Source organism: Hyperolius riggenbachi, chromosome 9 (genome assembly GCF_040937935.1).
Source record: "Hyperolius riggenbachi isolate aHypRig1 chromosome 9, aHypRig1.pri, whole genome shotgun sequence".
NCBI lineage: Eukaryota > Metazoa > Chordata > Amphibia > Anura > Hyperoliidae > Hyperolius > Hyperolius riggenbachi.
In genome coordinates this window covers 237,597,248-237,623,296 of record NC_090654.1, presented here as the reverse complement: position 1 = coordinate 237,623,296, position 26,049 = coordinate 237,597,248, and the positions used below count along the sequence as shown (strand labels likewise).

Below are 26,049 nucleotides of genomic sequence, written 5' to 3'. Positions count from 1 at the left end.
TGTGCAGCAGAGTTTTTATACCGCACTAGAAACATTGCAGGTTGAACGTGTTTGAGTATTTTGCAAGGACTCCAATTATCTCCCTCCAGTTTACACACATCAGCCCTCAAGAAAAGATTCCACAGAGCTGATAAACAGCATGCTGCAAACTCACCCTGTTCTGACCCCGCAGGGCTTTCAGAAACCAGTCTTATATCAGAAACTTCAAAGTCCGTCAGAACGCTTCCTCCAGTGTCCCGAAAATCATCCGTGTATGCCTGACATACTTGTTTATAGTTCACAATACCGGTGTGAGGAGAGTCCAGGGCCATCACTCCCTGCAATGTAAGGGCAAACACAGTCAATACAGTGAGACACTAAGGCTAGGTCCACACTGGTCCGTCCAGAAATGAATTTTTGTAGCATATATTTCCAGTCCATGGAAACATATGCCCAGCCGTGGTGGGAGAGGCAGCCACCATGCTGGAGGGGTATAGCAGGCAGAATAGGGGTGTCAGCGGGGAGGGGGGGGGGGACCTTCTCCCCCCCCCCCCCCCCCGGGTCTCCCATCCCCGCTACCCCTCCAGCTACATGCTGCAGTACTTGTTACAATGTATAGCCGCGGCGAGCGGGGAGCTCACCTTCTCTCCACTTCCTCCGCTCGCCGCGTCACTGCCTGCAATCCTACCCTCTAAACTTCGGAGGGCGGCATTGCAGGCAGTGATGCGGCCAGCTGAGGAAGTAGGAGAAGGCAAGCTCCCTGCTCGCCGGTGCTATACATTTTGACATGTTTTGCAGCATGTAGCTGGAGGGGATAGAGAGGATGGGGGACCCAGGTGAGGGAGGGGGGAGGGGACATCTCCCCTCTCCACTGCCACCCCCGTCCTGCTTGCTATACCCCTCTAGCTTGGTGGCCCCCTCTCCCCCCACAGGCTGTGACACAGAAACGGATCCGTTTCGGTGTCCACAATTTGTCTGTGTAGAAGGGGATCCGTTTTCCCATTGCCTAACACTACCCCTGCGTGTATCAGGGTCCAGATCCATTGCGTGAAAATGCAGCATATCCGGACCTTCTGTTCAGGTTTTGAAAACGGATTCCTGCAAACGCAGACAGATCCTTTTTTTTGTTATGTGTGAAGACAGCTGCTATCTAAAACACTGGTATCCGTAGCTCCGGTTTTGATCTGGCCTGAAAAACTGAGCCACGGATACGTTTCCAGACCTAGTGTGAATGAGCACTTAGTGTATTTTTATTATACTAGACTTTATGGCCTGCACTCAGTGGAGTCGAGTGATGGTACGGCTGTACTTCCTACCCTAACCCATCCACTGTGCCTTTAATCTGGCAATTAGCATGACTGAAGAATAGGAATGATCAAAGATAAGCAAATTCTTTGGAATTTATGTAAATTTTTATGCAAATATATGCAGTTTGAAAATGGACCAATCAGTTTAAACCTGGGTTGAAATTGTTTGGTTCATTTTTAAACAGAATATATTTGCATAAAAATGTGCATCATTTCGGAAGCATCTTGTATTGATTGGTGTCAGCACACAGAGTGTATCTGATTATTGATGATCTGCAGTATCACCAATAATACAGATGTTATACCTGATTATATGGTGATCTGCAGAATCACCAATAATACAAGTATAGCTTGACACAGGACACCTTATGTAATGTGAGTGTTTGGTGTAACAGTAAGAAAGGTTATCTCCCGAGGAGCGGGAGATACATACACTACTGCAGCCAAGGATTCCCTGAAGAGCAGGGAATTGGACTGCGCTGCAGCCAGTGGACACCTGAGGTGCAGGTGGCCTCTGACTGTGAAGACACTCACCCCCTTAGGAGGAGGAGATGGAGATTGTACTGCAGCCAGGGATTTCCTGATGGCTCAGGAATCAGACTGTACTGCAGCCAAGGATTCCCTGATGGGCTGGGAATCAGACTGTACTGCAGCCAGTGGACTCCTATAGGTAAAGTCCCCTGACTGCACTGTAAGGAGGACTTCCTGAGGAGCAGGCAGCCTTTACAGCTAATGGACACCTATAGGAGTTGGTGTCACAAGGAGTACAGAGAGGCTGTTCACCCAAGGGACGAGTGACAGCCAGAAGGGTCATACAAGCCAGGTCGGCAACACACGAGCAGATAAAGTACAGAGACAGAAGACCGATTCGGTATCTGGGTACAGGCAAGGTTGGCAACGGGTAGACAGATAGGCAAGGTACCGAATCAGTAAGCAGGAGAGAGGTCAGCAAAGCCAGGGATCATAACAGGTATCAATATAGCACAACCCTAGTCTGAGGTGTGAGGTCCTTGGTCTCAACACCCGGGAACTAGTCTGAAGTATAACAGTACAATAACACAATAGCGTCTAAAGCGGAATCTGGCTAAGTGTGAATTCCCAGCTCCAACTGGTTCTAACACACTGTAAGATCTGACTGAGGTCTGAGTGCTCACACGTGAGTATTTGCAACGGCAGACAACCAGCAACTGACAAGCAAGTTATATATATATATATATATATATATATATATATATATATATATATATATATATATACTTACAGCGCTCTGCAGCGCCGCCCCAGCCACTCAGCCAATCCAGAGTCCAGCTGGGATCAGCTGATCGGCCTGATCAGCCAATTCCCCTTCTGCTGGCATAAAGGTCCCGTCGCCTGGCGCGCGCGCGTAGCTCTCCATCTGTGTGCACTAGAAGGACCAGGCGAACCAGAGACATGTTGCTGCGCGAAAACAGCCGCCGGCTTGAACGCGGAGACAGCCGCTCTGCCGCTTGCCCGCGCGGCGGCATCTCCGCTATTCATTACGCATCTCATTGATCATCCCTACTGAAGAGACAGATGCTCTCATTTTAACTGGCAACAGCCTGCAATGATCGTAAATGTGTCCAACACTTTAAGGCGGGATTTCTGGCTTCAGACATTTCTGCTCCACTAAAATATACTGAGAAGAAAGGAGACCATTTACAGGTCACTTCCCACACCCCAGAGATGGTTCTTCACTGCAGCCTTATTGCAATGCAGAGTCCGTCTCTCCATAAGTCTCTGGGGATGGTTTACAATGGTTGGAGAGCTCTAATAAGCCTAAGTAATCCATCAAACCTGGAATGAATCAAAAAGTGTGCAACCCGCACCTGGGTTACATCAGAACAAAGTGAGGATGCTGAAAGGTTAGCGAATAGTAGCGTGTGCTACTGCAGTCACATTCATCACTCACAGCAAGAAGTTGATCTAAAGGTGAAGCACATACCCGCTGTCACACGAACATTAATTTACTTCCCTTTCAGCAACCACGTTGTATTCTCATATGACCCAGGTATGCCCTGCAAACTTTTGCCCAGCCGATAGTGTCCATTTTTTTTTCTTTTTAAACAATCCAATCCGGGTTGGCTGGATTGTTCAGATTTTCCCACCCTCAATGTCAGCTGACAGGAAGCACATACCCGGCAGTAGGGCTCCTTCTCTCGGATCTCTTTAGCGCTGATGAGTTGTAGATCTGGCACATTGTTCTGCAGTCCTCGCTCATACAAAGCTTGTAGTCTTGGGATTTCCTGGTGTTCCACAGCCACTATCAGCTAAAGAGAACATTGCATACATTGTAAAACATAAAACAAGTACAGAATCAGTAACGCATACTAGATTACAGGGTCCTGCTCTACCTGTGCATGTGACCCAAAAGAAACTAAAGCAAGAAGGGAAATCAAGGCTGCCATTTTTATGTCTTTCTTTCAACAATGACACTTCTGGACTGCAATGCTGGATCTTGTCTACACTAGTGCAAATGGTTTCTTTTTTCCTAGGTTTCCACAGTGCTGCACACAAAAACTCAGGTTGGCACATCTCACTTGTGATTATTTCCTCTGATCCAAAAAAGTAGGTCTGACCACAAAATGCGTCAGGGTACCTTCCATAGTCTGGAATCATGTCACCATTAATGGGCCAGGATCTGACATTTCATACAAACTTTCATTGTAGTCTATTTCCTTAAACCTATAAGAATTCTTTGCATATCTGTCAGTTCAGCTTTACAAGTCATTAGTCATGTGTGACGCGACCACGGCTGGTGGAACGTGGAAGTACCAGCTGATGTGCGTACCAAAGTTTGTGAGGGACGTGGCCAGCGGATATGACGTGGTGGGTTTTACCCAGAAGTGCTTGGAGCGGCACAAAGTATTTGATTGAAGACCGGCGAGACTATCCTAATGGACGCAAGCCGATTGGCCAATTACCTGCATGGGGGAGGAGTTTGGGGTATAAAGGGGTTGATGTGAGGGGGTGCTCTTGGTCTTGATAAAGCCCTTATTGCGGGGCGAAACGGCTGTCAATCTGCTGTTCTCCACACCTCTCTATACCTTCAATACCTGCTGCTGAAACTGCATCTGGACTGTGATAAGTATAATGTGCTTTTATGCTGCCTACTATCTTTTTATGAAAGTGTTCTATTAAAGATTGAGAAGTTTTATCTTGCAAACGAGTTGCTGCTGGATTTCTGTTTCTATGTGTATGCTAGATTATGGATCTTTAGGTCACCGGATTCTGCACCGTTTGAGTCCGTTGTGCTGGAGTAACAGGCATTAGTTTGGGGTGCACTCATTTTGTTTTTGGATGTGGATTTACAAGTCATTACTTGGGAAGCAGACTTTAGACATGGAATCCTATCTGTTTAAAGTGTTCCTAAGACCACTAAAATGGGGCGATTTTTACTTACCTGGGTCTTCCTCCAGCTCCATGAGGTGTGTGGGCTCTCTCACCATCCGCTCTAGCCGTTTTGTTGTCTTGTAATCCTCACCAGTAATCTGTCCAGTCATGCGCTTCTACGCATGCTCAGCCTAGCCTGGAGCCCACCAAAACAGGGCGTAGATTTCAATCGCTGCGGTCCTTAAGTAGTTAAGCAATGCACATTTCCTGGCTGTCATGCTGATCCTCTGCCTTTAATACATTTAGCTATAGACCCCTGAACAAGCATACAGATCAGATATCTATGACAAATCTGACAAGATTAGCTGCATGCTTGTTTCAGGTGTGTGATTTAGACACTACTGACCAGAAAAATCAGCAGGACTGCCAGGAAACTGGTATTTCTGAAAAGAAAATAAATATGGCAGCCTCCATATACCTCTCACTAAAGTTCTCTGGTAAAAAGTAAATAAATATGGCAGCTTCCACAGGTCTCTCACCTCAGGTTCCGTTTAAGGCCCGTTTTATACTTACCGCATTACGTCGTGTCGCGGTACTCTACCCTGCCACAGTGGCCATTCAAGTCAATGAGGCATGACACACTGCCTGTGGTGTGATGAAGCGGGAGTGCTCCAGGCACGCAGAACCTCCAGCGCATTAGGATGTGACTCTGGGAAAGTCACATGTTATATTTTTTCTTTGGTCGCACCTCACCTCTGACCCATGTGGTGTGACTTATCAGCTGTGATGCGACTCTTCTAAATAACCGCTATTACAGCGAACTAGTATAAAAGGACCCAGAGAGTAAACTACACAAAAGTTAAGATAAAAGAGTCTCTGCCAGTTATTATTGCTGTCTTTGTGTCTGTTGGAAAATCCAACTTCTTTTCTCACACACCTGACAGGAAACGGGTAGAAATCTTTCAGAGAAATACAATGGCACCACCAGATGCCTGACGGTCCCTAGTAATCCCTTTCTCAATTAAGTGCAGTGTTCTCCCCAGGCCCTTTTAGCCGGGTGCTTTGGTGAGCACCCGGCTGTCATCGGCTCACCTCCTCCTCTGCTGCAAGCAGAGTTGTGCAGAGAGGCACCTGCCCTGCATTCTCTCATCTCACCCCACCCGGCTACTTTTCCATGCCACCTGGCTACTTTTTCATGCCATCCGGCTGGAAAAAAATTCTGGGGAGAACACTGTAGAGCCAAAAAACAAAACTCCCTGGGCTACTATTATTTTGTAATACTTATTAAAAAAGTTTAAAGTAAACCTGTAACAACTGTAACACCACAAAAAAATATATACTTTAATCAGTAGCTAGAAGCCTCTGGCTAATCCAAAGGCTTTACCGATCCTCTCCGACACCTCCACTGTCGGCCGAGAGACTCTGTATCTTCGCGGACACATTCCCCTCTGTGTACCAGCGTGGCCGCACTGTGCAGATGTCAGTGGGTGTGCCCCTGCGCAGCAGCACAGAGTCACTAGTTTATAGAGAAAAGAAAGCTGTGTGCGAGTGGTTCCATGCTACTGCACGGTCATGGACTGTGCTTTCCAACTGCGCAGTGTGGACACGCTCATACACGGAGGGAAACATGGCTGGGAGCAATCTTCAACTTTAACATCAAAGATTGTTCACCACAAGAGGGGCCTAGGGAGACAGGGGGAGCTTCTGTATCAAACTTTTTTTTTTTGTAAAGATTACAGGTACCTTTTAAGAAATAAAAATAATAACCTAAAATTTACAATGAAATAAAGTGAACAGACAACATATTATCATTCTGATCTGTGTTCACAGATCATGGCATTGCTGGTAGTTAGCAATCACTACATACCTTTCCACACTTCTTGTATGGGATGAGCCTGCGGTCACAGTAGTCATACAAGAGAGATGACCCTCGGACACACAGTCTGGCTTTAAGAGACCCCGGTGTATAATATATTCCACTGTGTATCACTCCACTATTGTGGCCACTCTGGTGCATAGCTAGGTAAATAAATAAAAAAAGTGAATGGTAGTTACATTTGCCTTAAAGCGGTATTGTCACCATAAAAATCAAATTTCAACAGCAACTGGTCTAAGTGTATTAAGTGATAAAGATGCCAATCCTGCATTCAAAACTTGCAAAACTTTTTCTGCTGTTATGGTTTGTAGTTATGACATACTTTAGGAGCGCTGGCCCTAGTGACAAAGAGTTGAATGCTGGGAGTTATTTTTATCTATAATATATTGCTCCTCTTCCATTTATTTCCCTATCTAGCTGCTTATCAGAAACACCCTCTGATTACTTGTGTTTACAAGCAAGGCTGAGGTGACTCAGTGATTGGATGTGTAGAAAAAAGACAGTGCAGTTCCTATTATACACCTCAGTGGGAGTGTCGGAAGACTCTGGGAGGGCAGCTAATGAATACACAATGAGCAAGAGAATGGAGAGGGGGAAACAAGAGTCAGGGAGGATATGATGTCAGCATTAGCTTGGCAAGATGGCCACTGCCTAGAATAGGATTTTCTGCTTTTCCTTTATAAAATTCACAGGAATCATTACGTGGATAGCACAATACATCTGTTATGTAAGTAATAATAATAATAATTATTCTTTTTTTGTATAGCGCTTTTCTCCTGTCTGACTTAAAGCGCTTGTGAGGCAGCCACTAGAGCGCACTCAGTAGACAGTAGCAGTGTTAGGGAGTCTTGCCCAAAGAACTCCTTACTGAATAGGTGCTGGCTTACTAAATAGGAAGAGCCGAGATTTGAACCCAGGTAAGTAGAAGTAGTATTTATCTACTTATGTATGTGTTTTTTATTTCTAGGTTAGCATGGGTGTTGCTTGTTCTTTAAATAATACTATATATATATATATATATATATATATATATATATATATATATACATACATGGTCACAAAAAAGTGTAAGGTGCCCATACATCAGGCGACGTATGGGCAGACTGACCATGAGACAGATCCCCCTCTGATCCCTCTCATGTCAGAAATCAGCCACAGCCATCTGCTTGGCCGCATCACCGCGAGTGCCTGTACCACATGGCTCCAGGTATGTGTGCGAGGTCACGCAGGCACCTAGTGCCACATGGTACAGACTATCACGGTGAGGGTGATGGAGGTCAGGAATAGCACTGGTGGACAGGTGAGTTTTTAAAACATTGCACACGGGCATAGGGGAGACACTTTACATCGATTTTTCTCCATTTTGATAGAATTATTGAAACGGAAGGTTGATGGGCCTGCGAATTCACCTGACGTCTAGCCATTTAAGACATATATGTGTAAAGATACAAACCATTTAGATATAGTTTTCCACATCCAGAAGCTAGGTGGCAATTAGAGAGGTCAGTGAGATTTTAATACAATAATAGTGAGATTGTATACACATTGTACGCAGGTTGAAGTGGGGCCAATCCAGGTTGTCTGGAAGAGCATTTGACTGAACGTCCAAGCTGAATACAATATGAGGGTCATATCATTTACCTGCAATACAGGCAGCCACTGTGCAACAATAAGAGACAAAGGTGGGAAGTCAAGTGCGCACTCCTCAGTCTTACTCATACAATAAGCTCAAAATCACCTCCTGGCTAGAACTACTGCATGTGTTTACTGTGCTCTGCCCCTAGTCAGCGCTGATCTTCCATGAGGGTAGAACTAGGCAATTTCTCAGGGCCCCTCAGCAGGGATAGAGGCAAGCTGAAGAAAGGAGGCAGTGCACCAGCCTGACAGGTAAGATCACATTCTGCTGTGTGCACTCTACATGTGTCAATGGCTGACAACAACCTGGATGAATGCACCCATGTACAGCACCTCAAAGCTATCTAACCAGCAGGCCTGGAGTGAGTCTCCCTTCTGCAACCTATGAGTTTCCCTCTGCAGCTCGTGAGTAGGGTGAGCTACACACTGAAGCCCTGCGAGGAACTGGTGAGATGAAAATTCACTGTACATGCTGTGATGCTGTGGAGTCTTGTGCTGTCATTTATGGACATACTGGCCTAATCAATTAGCCTGGCTGACCTGACATGTTATATCCTGCTTGCTGTGCTACTGCTGATGGATGAACTGCATAGTACATGTCATGTTGCAATATTAACATCAAGGCTTGTGTGTATAACGCTGGACATGGTCTGATACAAGCTTTTTTGCTCTTGCCTTTTTTTCCTGCCGCTGCATGGGGACATTGCATACTCTGCTTATCTTGTACGTCTAGTACGCAGCTATCGTTGCTTTTACAACTGCAGAGGTCGCCACTAGCATTAGATGCCGGCGTGTGTATGATGGTGTGACGTGGTAGTTTGAGTGGGTGAGTTGTGGCGGGGTGGCCATCCCATGTGATTTTTATTATTTTTTATTAGAAATTGTGGATTTAAATAATAAATTTTGATATTTTCAATAATTTGGTATTCATGTTGGATCTTTGGGGGTGTATGTCTTACCATTTGAATTGTTTCCACTGCCAAGTTTGAATAGTAAGATCACATTCTGCTGTGTGCACTCTACATGTGTCAATGGCTCTACTAACTGCTATATGGGCGGGGAGGGAGGGGAAGGCAATGGTTACCTACTAAAGGGCCACCCAACACTGCTATATAGGGGAGGGGCTGTTTAACTTTTGCCCAGGGTCCCATTTTATCTAGAACTGGCCCTGGCATTAAGCCCCATTCCCCAACTGCCTAGTGATTGCGATGTTGCTGTGTTCCCGTTCATACAAACCACAAGTGCTGCGGTGAGAACAGTCCCATAATCTTGTAGGGATACATTGTACACAGCTTGCTGGTCGCTAGCAATCAGCAAAGCACTACAACACAGCAGAAAAACATCCCAGCAGGGATGGGCTTAAATTCGAATTCGGGTGAATCTGGATAGTAGCTATCCGGATTTCACCCAGATACCTGTGCGGTGTGGTCAAGCTTACCTATCTGACGTCTTCTTCGGTCCGTCCCTCGATGCCTCCCACGATGCGGTCCAATCCGGCGTCATGTGACTATACACTTCCTCCTTCAACCCGGAACGAGGAAGTGTTTGTAATCACATAGCCGCCGCGTGGACCGCATCGTGGGAGGCACCAAGGGACGGACGTCAAATAGGTAAGCTTGACCCCCCGCCCACGTATCTGGGTGAAATCCTGATAGCTACTATCCGGATTCACCCGAATTCGAATCTGAGCCCATCCCTACATCCCAGTGTGAAATGGGCCCCATGTGCTGGAAAACAAAAGCTGACCAATCTGCTTTAAGACAGCGAGAGCTGACCAATGCGCTTATGGACAGGGAGAGTAGATCAATCCAACCAATCACCTGTATACTGTTAAATACTGGGTACCACATACAGTACAGCACCTGTATCTGTTCACACATAGCACCAGTATATGATTTTTTTTTTATTTTATGTGCGTTGGAAGATGGGTAGTCTTATACGGCGAGTATATCCCAAACTCTATATTTTAACTGGAAAAGTTGGGGGGGGGGAATGGTCGCCTTATACTCCGGAATATACTTTTTTTTTAATATCTTTGTTTATACATGTTACAGTATTGTATAAACTGTTGAAAATACATTCAATTAAAAAGACATTGAAAAAGATCCTCCCCAAAAGACAAAAATATTGTTTATACATATCTAAGTACAGAATAGAAAGGGCCCTTTTCTACTGGAAATCGTAAACTCAACTGCAAACTCACGACTAGTATGATTACAACATAACCCTTCCTAATCTACTAGACTTACCAATTTCCTTCTCTTTCTCTAGCAGGGCGAATCGCAGTGCAGGATGACGAAGGATCAGCTGTCGTGCTGATGCAAGACCCACAATGCCGCCGCCCACAACCACAACATCGTAAGTGCTGAAAAAAATGAAACCGTTACTAACAAGTTCAGAAATTTAATCAGTAATGTTAATACAAAAATTATGGAGCACCAGCTAACAATCCCTCCAATGAGGAGGGAGAAAAATAGGAGCGGCACAGAACCAAGATGGCCGACGGAGCCGCGATCGCGGCCGTTCGGTGCCTCGTACACGGTGAGTTTCACCTTTTGCTCACCGAAAGTAGCATCATTCGTTAGAGTAGATTCTCAGCTTTCCATAGATATATTAACTTGTGGGGGTTTAGAAGAGCTGAAAGCGGAAATTCGCTCCGTTTTCAGCACAGCTCAAATTCTCTACAGGGGTTTACGGTGGGTCCCCTAAAGTAGACTAGCTCCAAAATTATTACCCTACATTATTTGATACTCTATTTTCACTCAACTGCTATTTTACTAAGTATTCAATAATTACTACTAAAATAGACATGATCCACATGAGATCAGCAATCTTTACGTCTTCCCTTAATAAAACATCACATACCAAGTCATACCTCTTTATTCTGGAAAACAAAAATTATGCTGGTAAACACTTTGTTAAAAATAACCTTCAAAAGCCATTATAAGCCATACAAAAGAAGAGCAGCCATAACACGTGACAATATTAGACTTCTCCTTGCCACTCTCTGCATTGGACTGGAGGCGATATTACTGGCTGAAGGAAAAATGCAACAGCCTGTTTGTAGCTCCTGAAGGTGCTTAGGCCACTGGGGCAATTGCCCAGTTTGCCTCTACATTAACATTGGCCCTGCATGTATAAAAATAATTTTCAACACGCTGCTGCCATTTGTTCCCATTGAATGGCAGACCCCCCGGGCCGCAACAGCACTACCTTAGTATGCAATGAAAGCTGGATGGGATCCTTGTGAGATGCATTCTTTTTAAACCAAACATGTCTCAAACCTGAGCAACTGTAAGGCCTAGTGCACACCAAAAACCGCTAGCAGATCCGCAAAATGCTAGCAGATTTTGAAACGCTTTTTCTTATTTTTCTGCAGCGTTTCAGCTAGCATTTTGCGGTTTTGTGTAGCGGTTTTGGTATAGTAGATTTCATGTATTGTTACAGTAAAGCTGTTACTGAACAGCTACTGTAACAAAAAACGCCTGGCAAACCGCTCTGAAGTGCCGTTTTTCAGAGCGGTTTGCGGTTTTCCTATACTTAACATTGAGGCAGAAACGCATCCGCAATCCAAAATCTGCAGCAGCCCGGGAGTATGCGTTTCTGCAAAACGCCTCCCGCTCTGGTGTGCACCAGCCCATTGAAATACATTACCCTAGCGGATCCGCACCCGCAAGCAGATCGCAAACAGCAGCGGAAACGCTCCGGTGTGCACTAGGCCTAAGTGATCATCAACGGTCATGCAAGTTTAACATCATGCAGCTCCTCCAGAGGTATCAGTCGCTGAATAATAAGCGGATTTTCAGCTTGTTAGGCATTCAGAGTTAGGCATGGATGGGGAGGGGATGGGTTTAGGTTAGGGATCAGTTGAGGGAGAGTGAAATTGGTTAGGCATCGGTGTTGAGGGTGTCAGTTAGGGATCGGTAGTGGGAGGGCTCTGTGTGAGAATAGGGTTCAGTTTAGCGACAGTAAAATATCACCACATTTTACTTAAAGTGGACCCAAATTAAGAATACAAGATTTCAGAAATAAAATCTATTTTCTAAATTATAATAATAAATAGCAGCCTTTTTTCAGCTGCATGATGTGAAATATAAAATGTTTTACATTTATTGGAGGAACCCCTCCCTCTCTTTCATATTGCCGGGGAAAAAAAAAAAAATCAGGCAAACTGGTGGAGTAGATGGTCTCCAGCAATGGAGGAATTGCTAATGGCTGCCCCCAGTATAACCCTAGTTATGAAAAGAGAAGGGTGAAAAGCATGCACTGAAATGATCATAGGCTTGAAGGAGTGTTTATTTATCTGTGTATGTGTCAAAGTGGTGCAACTAAATATTTTTAAATTAAAAAAAATGTTTGGTTTGGGTCCGCTTTAATTTCATAGCAGAATATCAGTAATTTACCAATATTATACTAGCGCTATTTCTGGCACAAAAAAAATCCATGATGCCCATTTTGCGTGTATGCGACCCTGGCAGCTCCCAATTGGCTGTTCAGAGACCATAACACTTCAGATTCCTATCACTGATATACAGTATATAGCGCATATTCCATAGCACTTCCATGTGGATAACTGCCTGTAGCCTGCGGTATCAAATTATATTTGGTGTATTAATCTTCTATACTGTAATCATGTTTAGTTCACACAATATGCGTCAGTTGCCCGGGTTTGGGACAGGTATTAGCTGTAAGTTCTAAATCTTGGCTGGCTTGGATATTCCTCTAAACATTCCTTTGAACAATCTGTTACTGATAAATAGCATAATCTCAATAACAAATAAGTACTAAACTCACAAGCTACTATTTGACTATTTATGGGAGCTTAATATCGTTACTCTTTGTACCCTGTTACTAATTACAAAATCCAATCCCTAAGGAAGAAGCATGGGACAAAATCCACCTTTCTCCTTGGCCCAAGAATACAAATGCAAACATCGGAAAAGCAAAGTTAAAAAGCATGCTGTGCTTGAAAGAGTGCAGTCGGTGTAATAAACAAAGATCTCCAGTGTAAAGCCATGCTTTCTTATGCCTACTACACAACATGCAATTTCCCATCAGATTGATGTGTCCAATCAATAATTTCCAACATGTCCAATCTGATTTCCGGTCGATTTTCTGAATTACTTCTGCTCAAAAGTGATTGAAAAATCGATTGGAAACCAGATTGGATCTAACGGAAATGATCGATTCAACCACTTGATCTGGCAAGAAATTGCATGGTGTGTACCAGGCATTAGTCTCAGCTTCAAGCACCAATCTCCCTTCAGCCGTGCATCCTATCAGAATAGTTCAATTTGCCAACCACGTCTGGGGTTGCGCCTGAAAATGGGTTTGGCACATACAAGGCTCGCAGAAGTGAATATAGGATAAAACACAATATACATTACAACATAGAGTGTACACAAGATACGTTACAGAGGCAGTGATTCAATAGACAGCTTGGAGAGAGTCCAAGAGGTTGACAGTCGAGGGGAGAAAAGGGTTTCTGTGCCTCGAGGTCCTGGTGGAGATTAGTGTTGGGCGAACACCTAGATGTTCGGGTTCGCGAACGTTCGCCGAACATCGCCGCGATGTTCGGGTGTTCGCGCCGAACTCCGAACATAATGGAAGTCAATGGGGACCTGAACTTTCGTGCTTTGTAAAGCTTCCTTACATGCTACATACCCCAAATTAGCAGGGTATGTGCACCTTGGGAGTGGGTACAAGAGGAAAAAAAATATTTGAAAAAGAGCTTATAGTTTTTGAGAAAATTGATTGTAAAGTTTCAAAGGAAAAACTGTCTTTTAAATGTGGAAAATGTCATGTTTCTTTGCACAGGTAACATGCTTTTTGTCGCCATGCAGTCATAAATGTAATACAGAGAAGAGGTTGCAGGAAAAGGGACCGGTAACGCTAACCCAGCAGCAGCACACGTGATGGAACAGGAGCAGGCGCAGGAGGAGAAGGCCATGCTTTTTGAGACACAACAACCCAGGCCTTGCATCAGGACAAGAAGCGTGCGGATAGCATGCTTTTTACCGCCATGCAGTCATAAATGTAATAAAGATAAGAGGTTCAATAAATAGGGACCGGGCGTCAACGCTAACCCAGCAGCAGCAGACGTGATGGAACAGGAGGAGGCGCAGGAGGAGAAGGCCACGCTTTCAGGTGCAACTCAGGCCTTGCATGAGGACAAAAAAATGTGTGCGCAAAGCAATGCAATGAGTAGTTTTCAGGACACAATGGGCTATTCGGAGGAGCTATTCCCACCCCCACAATCTTCTACCTGTGAAAGGTCAATGGAACAGCCACAAATGTTGTGCCCGGATTCACAACCTTTTTCTGTGGAAAATGCACCTCGCACTGAAATGCAAGGCGAGGCCGAGGATGAACATGACGTCAACAACTCAACATGACGCAAAATGGGGGCGGAACAGAAAGCTGCTTTCAATGTTTTGAAGGCCTTAATTGCCTCCGGTGGCCAGTTAGATGCATCATTCATCACACCCAAATCCCAGAGCAATGTGTGCAGGAATTTGAATCTCAGGAGGTGTACCGAGATCATCTGGACAAGTGACCAAGTGACAAGTGACAAAGTGACCAGTGACAAAGTGACAAAGTGACCAGTGACAAAGTGACAAAGTGACAAGTGACAAAGTGAGAAGTGACAAGTGACAAAATGACAAAGTGACAAGTGACAAAGTGAGAAGTGACAAGTGACAAAATGACAAAGTGACAAGTGACAAAGTGACCAGTGACAAAGTGACAAGTGACAAAGTGACAAGTGACAAAATGACAAAGTGACAATTGACAAAGTGACCAGTGACAAAGTGACAACTAACAAAGTGACAAAATGACAAAGTGACCAGTGACAAAGTGACAACTGAGAGGTTGTTCTGGGGAGCTCCACTGCACTCAGTCGCATATGAGGAGAGGTCTCGTCGGGACTGCTGATCCTCCTCAGCTTGCTCAAAGCCTTGAGGGTTTCTGAAGATCCTCTGCTTGGAGTTCGCCGGGGTTCAGCTTGGTGTCGGGGTCGGCGGCGTCCTCCTCACTCCAACGTGGCAGATCTTCTGTTGAAGGAAAAAAAAACAAACATTGTTAAAAGTCCAGTACCGCTTCTGAAGGACTCACCAAGAGATGCAGGAGCGCTTCAATCTAGCGCACCATCGCTCGCTGGGTGATGTCCCTGCCTACGCGCTGGAATTCTACGCTGCACATGCTAGCACGCTTTTGCGCAGTGCCGAGGCGCATTCCAGCAGCTAGTAGCTACCAAGCTTCTGTGGATCTGATTGGGCCACCATGTTGGATCTCTGCCAAGTCCTCCAAAATTTTGAGCAAATTCACGTTGCGTGACTGAGCAGTGACAACTCTACAGTCAGCATTACAATACCACTGCTGTGTTTACTGAAGAAATCAATGTTGAAGATGGAAACCGCTGGCATGATGCAAGTGGGGGATTCTGAAGATGAAAACGATCAGCGTGATGATACCAACATCAGGCAACCTGCCTCAGGAAACGCTGGTCCCAGCTATGACAAAGAACAGGACGAGGAACAGCTGGAGTTGGAGCAGGAATTGGATGCCCCCACTGCCGAGGGACAGAGCGGTGCACGTTGGACTTCCACAATTTAGCGGGAAAGGACAGCAGAAGAGGAAGAAAGTGATGCTGGTGACGAATATGGTGCATCACAACAATCACAACGCTTACAAGAACATGAAGACAGAGGAGTCTCTGGCACACATGGCTCAATTCATGCTAGACTGCATTGAACGCGGCCCGCGCATTATTCACTATTCATTATTATTCATTGTTCTGGAATCTGGACAACACCAATTACTGGGTTTATACCCAGTTTATACAAACACAATGTTAAAAAACTGATTGAAGAAAGTGTCAGACAGGTCAAAAATGGAACAATTCCAGCAGGCCCTTGAGGATGGAGACTTTAGAGAGGAGATTGACATCCTCCTCCTTCTCTAGCCAGTTGTACGCCGACAGACTGACTTCAGCAAACCCAGGAGGACCAGGAGGGCAGCAAAGAACACAAGCTGCTGCTAGTGCCGAAAAGGGAATGGTATTGGCAGTGTCCTTGGAGTGGGAACATTTTCTGACACCCATGCAGCAGCCCACAGAACAGCAATCGGGCAGTTCCACGTCCTCCAACACCAATCGCCTGGAGAAGATGGTCAAGGTCCAGGACTACATGTCAGATGGCGTAGCTGTGTTGAACAATCCATCTGCAGACAGACGGTGAGTGTGACAGGCAGCACAGAAGGACCATGGCAACTCACTCATAGTACCACAGTTTGATAGTGCTGCCCAAAAAATTATATGGATCCGTAGACCCGGGCACTGCGGGCAGTACTGGGAAGTGGGAACGCAGATTTTAGTACCTAAACACACGATACAACATGTTTTCCGGGGTCGGACTCTGAGGCACATACAGATGCACACAATGCTATATAGTCAGGCTAAGCCGTGTACACAGAGTGTCAGAAAACACAATGCTATATATAGCGTGGCTGAGCGAGGTGCACAGTGGCAGTACACACAATGCTATATAGTCTGGCTGAGCCGTGTACACAGAGTGGCAGTAAACACAATGCTATATATAGCGTGGCTGAGCGAGGTACACAGTGGCAGTACACACAATGCTATATAGTCAGGCTAAGCCGTGTACACAGAGTGTCAGAAAACACAATGCTATATATAGCGTGGCTGAGCGAGGTGCACAGTGGCAGTACACACAATGCTATATAGCCAGGCTAAGCCGTGTACACAGAGTGTCAGAAAACACAATGCTATATATAGCGTGGCTGAGCGAGGTACACAGTGGCAGTAAACAATGCTATATATAGTGTGGCTGAGCGAGCGGTGTACTACTGTTCCCAGCAGCGACACACAATGACTGGGGGGGACCCTGGCTAGCGTGGCTGGAGAGCGAACTACCCTGCCTGCCTACCCAAAGCTAAACCCACAGACAAATGGCGGAGATATGACGTGGTTCGGGTATTTATTTACCCGAACCACGTGACTGTTCGGCCAATCAGAGCGCGTTCGGGCCCGAACCACGTGACCCGTTCGGCCAATCACAGCGCTAGCCGAACGTTCGGGGAACGTTCGGCCATGCGCTCTTAGTTCGGCCATGTGGCCGAACGGTTTGGCCGAGCACCGTCAGGTGTTCGGCCGAACTCGAACATCACCCGAACAGGGTGATGTTCTGCAGAACCCGAACAGTGGCGAACACTGTTCGCCCAACACTAGTGGAGATGGCCTGAAACCTCTGGCATAATGGGGGCCGACTGAAGAAGCAATGCATGAAAGGAAATTCACTCAACTGGAAGATTAAGAAGTCCAATTTTTATTAAACAATGGTTCTGGACAGAGACCAAACATCTCAGGCATTTCGGAGCTATACTCGCTCCTTAGTCATAACTAAAAATGCCATGTAGGAGCAAAAATGTATACACACACAGTAACACCCCTATGGGCAGAGGGTGCCATTTAATACTGGGGGCACACCTGGCTGCCCATACTGGTGGTAGACTCATCGGCTACCTGAACTGGGGACCAAACTAAGAATAGGGGTGTATATGGCAACTAGTTCTGGGGGCCCAACATCCTCAACTGGGGACCAAACTAAGAATAGGGGCGCATATGAAAACTAGTACTGGGGGGGCCCATATTGGCTATCTATACTGGTCTGACCCCTCTCAAAATTTAAGAAGCCTTTGTGGCCCACAAATCAAAATGTTTGCCCACCTATTACCCAGCCTCAGAGGACATGGCTTTAAATGTCAGGGCAATACCCCCACCGAACGCACATGACGGTTTTGCCGTCTAACAGTCTCCCGAGTGGTGATCGCCGCTGGGAGACTGAAGGCGGAGCAGGAGATGCGCACACAGCCGGCACGTGATCTCCTGCAGTAGCTGGCCCAAGGACTTGACGCCAATTGGCGTTATGCGGTCCTGGGGCTGCCACCGCGGTCACTCCCATTGGCGTGACGCGGTCTTGAGGTAGTTAAGGATAATTATGCATATTGTAAAGTGAACCCTTAACCATATGAAAGTATATACAATATTGGCACCTTATGGCAGTACCATATAGTGCAATATTAAATTGCGGCTATGGGCTGCCAAGGTGCAAGAGTTTGGTGCAAAAGCGGTGGTAAGTGATTTGTAAGCAGTGCAAGCTTCATCTAGTAAGCAGCGGTAAGTGATCAGTAAGCAGTGGCAGCTTTGTTAAGTATCCTACCAGTAGGAGGGTTGCGGTTAAAGGAGAACTGTAGTGAGAGGTATATGGAGGCTGCCATATTTATTTCCTTTTAAGCAATACCAGTTTCCTGGCAGCCCTGCTGATCTATTTGGCTGAAGTAGTGGCTGAATCCCACCAGAAACAAGCATGCAGTTAATCTTGTCATATCTGTCAAAATTATCAGAAACACCTGATCTGCTGCATGCTTGTTCTGGGTCTATGGCTGAAAGTATTAGAGGCAGAGGATCAGCAGGATAGCCAGGTAACTGGTATTGCTTAAATGGAAATAAACATGGCAGCCTCCATACACCTCTCTCTACAGTTCTCCTTTAAGGGATAGGGTTGGGAAGGTTAGAAAAAGGTACACTTGGGAAAAAAGCAAACTGAAAAAAAAATGTTGAAACTTGTAGCTGAACATCAGTAACAGTATGTTACCAACATTTGAACTATGAGAACAGTCCATGCCGAAAATCTGGTGCGTGCGTGTGTCTTTAGAAGATTCAAAGAGTAAGCTTGCAGCCAATAAGCCTTCTTCAGACTCTTTTCATGATGTATAATCTACATGAATAGAGTCTGAGAGCAGCTTATTGGCCTAAAGCTTACTCTCTGGATCTTTTAAAGTTAGCCAATAAATATCACCCCAATTCAAATGTCCTGCTTTAACCACTTAAGGACTGCAGTCATAAAACCCCTTAAGGACCAGAGCCTTTTTTTCCATTCAGACCACTGCAGCTTTCACGGTTTATTGCTCAGTCATACAACCTACCACCTAAATGAATTTTACCTCCTTTTCTTGTCACTAATACAGCTTTCTTTTGGTGCTATTTGATTGCTGCTGCGAGTTTTACTTTTTATTATATTCATCAAAAAAGACATGAATTTTGTCAAAAAAATGACTTAATTTAACTTTCTGTGCTGACATTTTTCAAATAAAGTAAAATTTCCTATACATTTGAGCGCGAAAGTTATTCTGCTACATGTCTTTGATAAAAAAAAAAACCATTCAGTGTATATTTATTGGATTGGGTAAAAGTTATAGCGTTTACAAACTATGGTGCCAAAAGTGAATTTTCCCATTTTCAAGCATCTCTGACTTTTCTGCGCACCTGTCAGGTTTCATGAGGGGCTAAAATTCCAGGATAGTACAAATACCCCCCAAATGACCCCATTTTGGAGAGACGACATCCCAAAGTATTCAGTGAGAGGCATGGTGAGTTCATAGAAGATTTTATTTTTGTCACAAGTTAGCGGAAAATGACACTTTGTGACAAAAAAAAAAAAAGTTTCCATTTCTTCTAACTTGCGACAAAAAAAAATGAAATCTGCCACGGACTCACTATGCTCCTCTCTGAATACCTTGAAGTGTCTACTTTCCAAAATGGGGTCATTTGTGGGGTGTGTTCACTGTCCTGGCATTTTGGGGGGTGCCTAATTGTAAGCACCCCTGTAAAGCCTAAAGATGCTCATTGGACTTTGGGCCCCTTAGCGCAGTTAGGCTGCAAAAAAGTGCCACACATGTGGTATTGCCGTACTCAGGAGAAGTAGTATAATGTGTTTTGGGGTGTATTTTTACACATACCCATGCTGGGTGGGAGAAATATCTCCGTAAATGACAATTGTTTTTTTTTTTTTACACACAATTGTCTATTTATAGAGATATTTCTCCCACTCAGCATGGGTATGTGGAAAAATACACCCCAAAACACATTATACTACTTCTCCTGAGTACGGCGATACCACATGTGTGGCACTTTTTTGCACCCTAACTGCGCTAAGGGGCCCAAAGTTCATTGAGTACCTTTAGGATTTCACAGGTCATTTTGAGAAATTTCGTTTCAAGACTACTCCTCACGGTTTAGGGCCCCTAAAATGCCAGGACAGTATAGGAACCCCACAAATTACCCCATTTTAGAAAGAAGACACCCCAAGGTATTCCGTTAGGAGGATGGTGAGTTCATAGAAGATTTTTTTTTGTCACAAGTTAGCGGAAATTGATTTTAATTGTTTTTTTTTCACAAAGTGTCATTTTCCGCTAACTTGTGACAAAAAATAAAATCTTCTATGAACTCACCATACTCCTAACGGAATACCTTGGGGTGTCTTCTTTCTAAAATGGGGTCATTTGTGGGGTTCCTATACTGCCCTGGCATTTTAGGGGCCCTAAACCGGGGGGAGTAGTCTTGAAACCAAATGTCGCAAAATGACCTGTGAAATCCTAAAGGTACTCATTGGACTTTGGGCCCCTTAGCGCACTTAGGGTGCAAAAAAGTGCCACACATGTGGTACCGCCGTACTCAGGAGAAGTAGTATAATGTGTTTTGGGGTGTATTTTTACACATACCCATGCTGGGTGGGAGAAATATCTCTGTAAATGACAATTGTTTGATTTTTTTTACACACAATTGTCCATTTACAGGGAGATTTCTCCCACCCAGCATGGGTATGTATAAAAATACACCCCAAAACACATTATACTACTTCTTCTGAGTACAGCGATACCACATGTGTGACACTTTTTTGCAACCTAGGTGCGCTAAGGGGCCTAACGTCCTATTCACAGGTCATTTTGAGGCATTTGGATTCTAGACTACTCCTCACGGTTTAGGGCCCCTAAAATGCCAGGGCAGTATAAGAACCCCACAAGTGAACCCATTTTAGAAAGAAGACACCCCAAGGTATTCTGTTAGGAGTATGGTGAGTTCATAGAAGATTTTTTTTTTGTCACAAGTTAGCGGAAAATGACACTTTGTGAAAAAAAACAATACATATCAATTTCCGCTAACTTGTGACAAAAAATAAAATCTTCTATGAACTCACCATACTCCTAACGGAATACCTTGGGGTGTCTTCTTTCTAGAATGGGGTCATTTGTGGGGTTCCAATACTGCCCTGGCATTTTAGGGGCCCTAAACCGTGAGGAGTAGTCTTGAACCCAAATGTCTCAAAATGACCTGTGAAATCCTAAAGGTACTCATTGGACTTTGGGCCCCTTACCACAGTTAGGCTGCAAAAAAGTGCCACACATGTGGTATCGCCGTACCCAGGAGAAGTAGTATAATGTGTTTTGTGGTGTATTTTTACATATAACCATGCTGGGTGGGAGAAATATCTCTGTAAATGACACATTTTTGATTTTTTTTTTTTTTTTTTACACACAATTGTCCATTTACAGAGAGATTTCTCCCACCCAGCATGGGTATGTGTAAAAATACACCACAAAACACATTATACTACTTCTCCTGAGTATGGCGATACTACATGTGTGACACTTTTTTGCAGCCTAGGTGCGCTAAGGGGCCCAACGTCCTATTCACAGGTCATTTTGAGGCATTTGTTTTCTAGACTACTCCTCACGGTTTAGGGCCCCTAAAATGCCAGGGCAGAATAGGAACCCCACAAGTGACCCCATTTTAGAAAGAAGACACCCCAAGGTATTCCGTTAGGGGTATGGTGAGTTCATAGAAGATTTTATTTTTTGTCACAAGTTTTCACTTTGTGAAAAAAACAATAAAAATCCAATTTCTGCTAACTTTTGACAAAAAATAAAATCTTCTATGAACTCATCATACACCTAACAGAATACCTTGGGGTGTCTTCTTTCTAAAATGGGGTCACTTGTGGGGTTCCTATACTGCCCTGGCATTTTACGGGCCCAAAACTGTGAGTAGTCTGGAAACCAAATTTCTCAAAATGACTGTTCAGGGGTATAAGCATCTGCAAATTTTGATGACAGGTGGTCTATGAGGGGGCAAATTTTGTGGAAACGGTCATAAGCAGGGTGGCCTCTTAGATGACAGAATGTAATGGGCCTGATCTGATGGATAGGAGTGCTAGGGGGGTGACAGGAGGTGATTGATGGGTGTCTCAGGGGGCGGTTAGAGGGGAAAATAGATGCAATCAATGCACTGGGGAGGTGATCGGAAGGGGGTCTGAGGGGGATCTGAGGGTTTGGCCGAGTGATCAGGAGCCCACACGGGGCAAATTAGGGCCTGATCTGATGGGTAGGTGTGCTAGGGGGTGACAGGAGGTGATTGATGGGTGTCTCAAGGTGTGATTAGAGGGGGGAAATAGATGCAAGCAATGCACTAGCGAGGTGATCAGGGCTGGGGTCTGAGGGCGTTCTGAGGTGTGGGCAGGTGATTGGGTGCCCGCAAGGGGCAGATAAGGGTCTAATCTGATGGGTAACAGTGACAGGTGGTGATAGGGGGTGATTGATGGGTGATTGATGGGTAATTAGTGGGTGTTTAGAGGAGAGAAGAGATGTAAACACTGCACTTGGGAGGTGATCTGATGTCGGATCTGCGGGCGATCTATTGGTGTGGGTGGGTGATCAGATTGCCCGCAAGGGGCAGGTTAGGGGCTGATTGATGGGTGGCAGTGACAAGGGGTGATTGATGGGTGGCAGTGACAGGGGGTGATTGATGGGTGATTGACAGGTGATCAGTGGGTTATTACAGGGAATAACAGATGTAAATATTGCACTAGCGAATTGATAAGGGGGGTCTGAGGGCAATCTGAGCGTGTGGGCGGGTGATTGGGTGCCCGCAAGGGGCAGATTAGGGTCTAATCTGATGGGTAACAGTGACAGGTGGTGATAGGGGGTGATTGATGGGTAATTAGTGGGTGTTTAGAGGAGAGAATAGATGTAAACACTGCACTTGGGAGGTGATCTGATGTCGGATCTGCGGGCGATCTATTGGTGTGGGTGGGTGATCAGATTGCCCGCAAGTGGCAGGTTAGGGGGTGATTGATGGGTGGCAGTGACAGGGGGTGATTGATGGGTGGCAGTGACAGGGGGTGATTGACAGGTGATCAGTGGGTTATTACAGGGAAGAACGGATGTAAATAATGCACTGGCGAATCGATAAGGGGGGGTTTGAGGGCAATCTGAGCGTGTGGGCGGGTGATTGGGTGCCCGCAAGGGTCTAATCTGATGGGTAACAGTGACAGGTGGTGATAGGGGGTGATTGATGGGTGATTGATGGGTAATTAGTGGGTGTTTAGAGGAGAGAAGAGATGTAAACACTGCACTTGGGAGGTGATCTGATGTCGGATCTGCGGGCGATCTATTGGTGTGGGTGGGTGATCAGATTGCCCGCAAGGGGCAGGTTAGGGGCTGATTGATGGGTGGCAGTGACAGGGGGTGATTGACGGGTGATTGACAGGTGATCAGGGGGGATAGATGCATACAGTACACAGGGGGGGGGAGGGTCTGGGGGGGTCTGGGGAGAATCTGAGGGGTGGGGGGGTGATCAGGAAGAACAGGGGGCAGTTTAGGGACTAAAAAAAAAATAGCGCTGACAGATAGTGACAGGGAGTGATTGATGGGTGATTAGGGGGGTGATTGTGTGCAAACAGTGGTCTGGGGGGTGGGCAGGGGGGGTCTGAGGGGTACTGTGGGCGATCAGGGGGCAGATCAGTGTGTTTGGGTGCAGACTAGGGTGGCTGCAGCCTGCCCTGGTGGTCCCTCGGACACTGGGACCACCAGGGCAGGAGGCAGCCTGTATAATACACTTTGTAAACATTACAAAGCGTATTATACGCTTCCTATCCGGCGATCGTCGGGTTAACAACCCGCCGGCGCTTCCGATTGGCCGGCGGGTTGACGTCGCGGGTGGGCGGAGCCTATTGCCGGCGGATGCGCGCGCATCCCAGCGCGCGATCCCCGGCCAAAGAGTGCCCCAGGACCTGACGCCATTCTGCGTTACGTGGTCCTGGGGCTGCCACTTTGCCGCCGCCAATATGAAGTAGGCGGTCGGCAAGTGGTTAAAGTGAATGGGAACCGCATTTAAAAAAATGAGACAGATACTTACCCAAGGAGAGGGAAGGCTCTGGGTCCTATAGAGCCTTCCGGCTCCTCTCCTGGTCCCCTCATTCCATTGCTGGCTCGCCCGGTAGCAGTATTTTACTAAATTAGCCAAATACTGCTTTACCCAGCCGAAGGAGGCTTCAGAAGTCTTCAGGGAGCCCAAGTGCTCCTGAAGAAGCATCTGTGCAAGCACGCTCTCTTGCACCCTCATGCCTGTGCAGTATGGAGCCGCACGTCTTTGGGAGGACATGGCTCCCGAAGACTTCCAAATACACGGGGGATTGAAACTGGGAAGACCGCACAGGATAGAGAGCACCGAGAGAGGAGACGGAAGGCTCTATACGACCCAGAGCCTTCCCTCTCCTTAGGTAAGTATTTGCTTCATTTTTTTTTAATGCGGTTCCCATTCACTTTAACTGATGGCCAACAAGGTACAATGCTGTTGCAAACACACAGTCATAGTAGCGCTAGTCCCCCTGATGTTCTGTTTTGACAGTGCTCACCACAGTGTCAAATGCAGATTCCAGCTCTGTGACCGTCAAGGGCATTTTTAATTTAAAAACTTTCACAATTCAGAAAGATGGCCCATTTGTCTGTAATACTCATATGTAGAAACATCAAAAAACAACAGATCCATACGGACGATGCCTGTTGGTGGCCGGATCTGGAGGATTCTGCTCTCTGCATCAGATCCCTGCACAGCAGGAATGTAAGTAGAACACTTCCCTGCCAAGGACGTTTAACTTGCCAATTGGAATTTCTTCAACTTTAGGATCAATAATTTCTGTTTTATTAAAAGAAGAACTACAATATCTAGTGTCATCCCCCAGAATAAACGTTGTCCTAGACTTATTTTTACTTTGTTTAACTCATCATTTAACCTAAACATGTTCTAGTCAATCTCACAATGTGAATGTGTGTTGTCAACATTGCCCTGCCCTGAGCTGCTAGAAGTTGTCTAAATACAGAACCAAAATTAGCAGTGAACTTTCATCCCATAATGTCCAGCATGACCTCTGACCTGTCAGTCAGCTGGTCATCAGGGAATAGGTTGCCGCAGTGATCGCATTCAGAAACTCATGTACAATACCAATGGCGAGTTGACTTCAGGTCAGAGGTCATATGGGGCATCGTGGCACAGAAGTTCACTGCTGATGAACCCACACCATGGCAAAGTCCATCCCTACTGTTGTCTACTGAGTCTAGACAACAGCATAATCTCAGACAATCTAAGTTTAGCAAAACGTTTGCCTCAGTGTGCCCCAAACGCTCTTCAATGCCGTAGAAATCGATCCTCTCTCTCCCTCCACATTGTTTATTCCCAAATACACGTGGGAGCCAGAGTGGCTATCTTGCTTAGAGCCCCACTCTAAGCAATCTCACTATAGGGCAGTTGGCATATCAAAACTGTACACAAAGTTTACTGGGCAGTGAATACTCTGCCTCCACCTAGTGGCAGCTTCAGGTACTGCAACATGGAGAGTGACCTGTAATATCGGACAGTACCCAGTGCTACAGCTCTGTGGGTTACCTGGCAGCCCGCGCCGCACTCAGCCTGCATTGCGCTTTTCTCAGCAGCAAGGCACCCGAAACCTTCCTCCAGCCACCCAGCGCAGACATCTTCACTGCCCTCCAGACCTTATAGACATTCCGTGTGTACTTCTCCTCTCACTGCTGCTGTACAGTCGCCACCAGCCAATCGCAGCGTATCTCTACTGGGCCAATCACACAGAACTTCCCAGCCCAGCCCCGGAGTATCACCTGTCCAATCAGAGAGTCGGAAACGGGACCTAACTATTAACTCAGACTCTACAGCGAATAGACGCGGAGGGCTGGAATGTCTTCAGCCAATGG

At 45.8% G+C, this 26,049-nt stretch overlaps 1 protein-coding gene across 1 annotated transcript in view; it reads right to left on the bottom strand.

The window, feature by feature from the left end:
• Window positions 1–25,895, bottom strand: part of LOC137531950 (L-2-hydroxyglutarate dehydrogenase, mitochondrial-like) — a 48,655-nt gene extending 22,760 nt beyond the window's left edge. The window contains exons 1-5 of the mRNA XM_068251992.1: window positions 25,727–25,895; window positions 10,398–10,513; window positions 6,505–6,656; window positions 3,443–3,574; window positions 155–317 (exon numbers count right to left, since the gene is read on the bottom strand). Of these exons, the coding sequence (XP_068108093.1) occupies window positions 155–317; window positions 3,443–3,574; window positions 6,505–6,656; window positions 10,398–10,513; window positions 25,727–25,815 (652 nt within the window). The 5' untranslated portion in view covers window positions 25,816–25,895. The remainder of the gene's footprint in view (window positions 1–154; window positions 318–3,442; window positions 3,575–6,504; window positions 6,657–10,397; window positions 10,514–25,726) is intronic.
• Window positions 25,896–26,049: the final 154 nt, after the last annotated feature.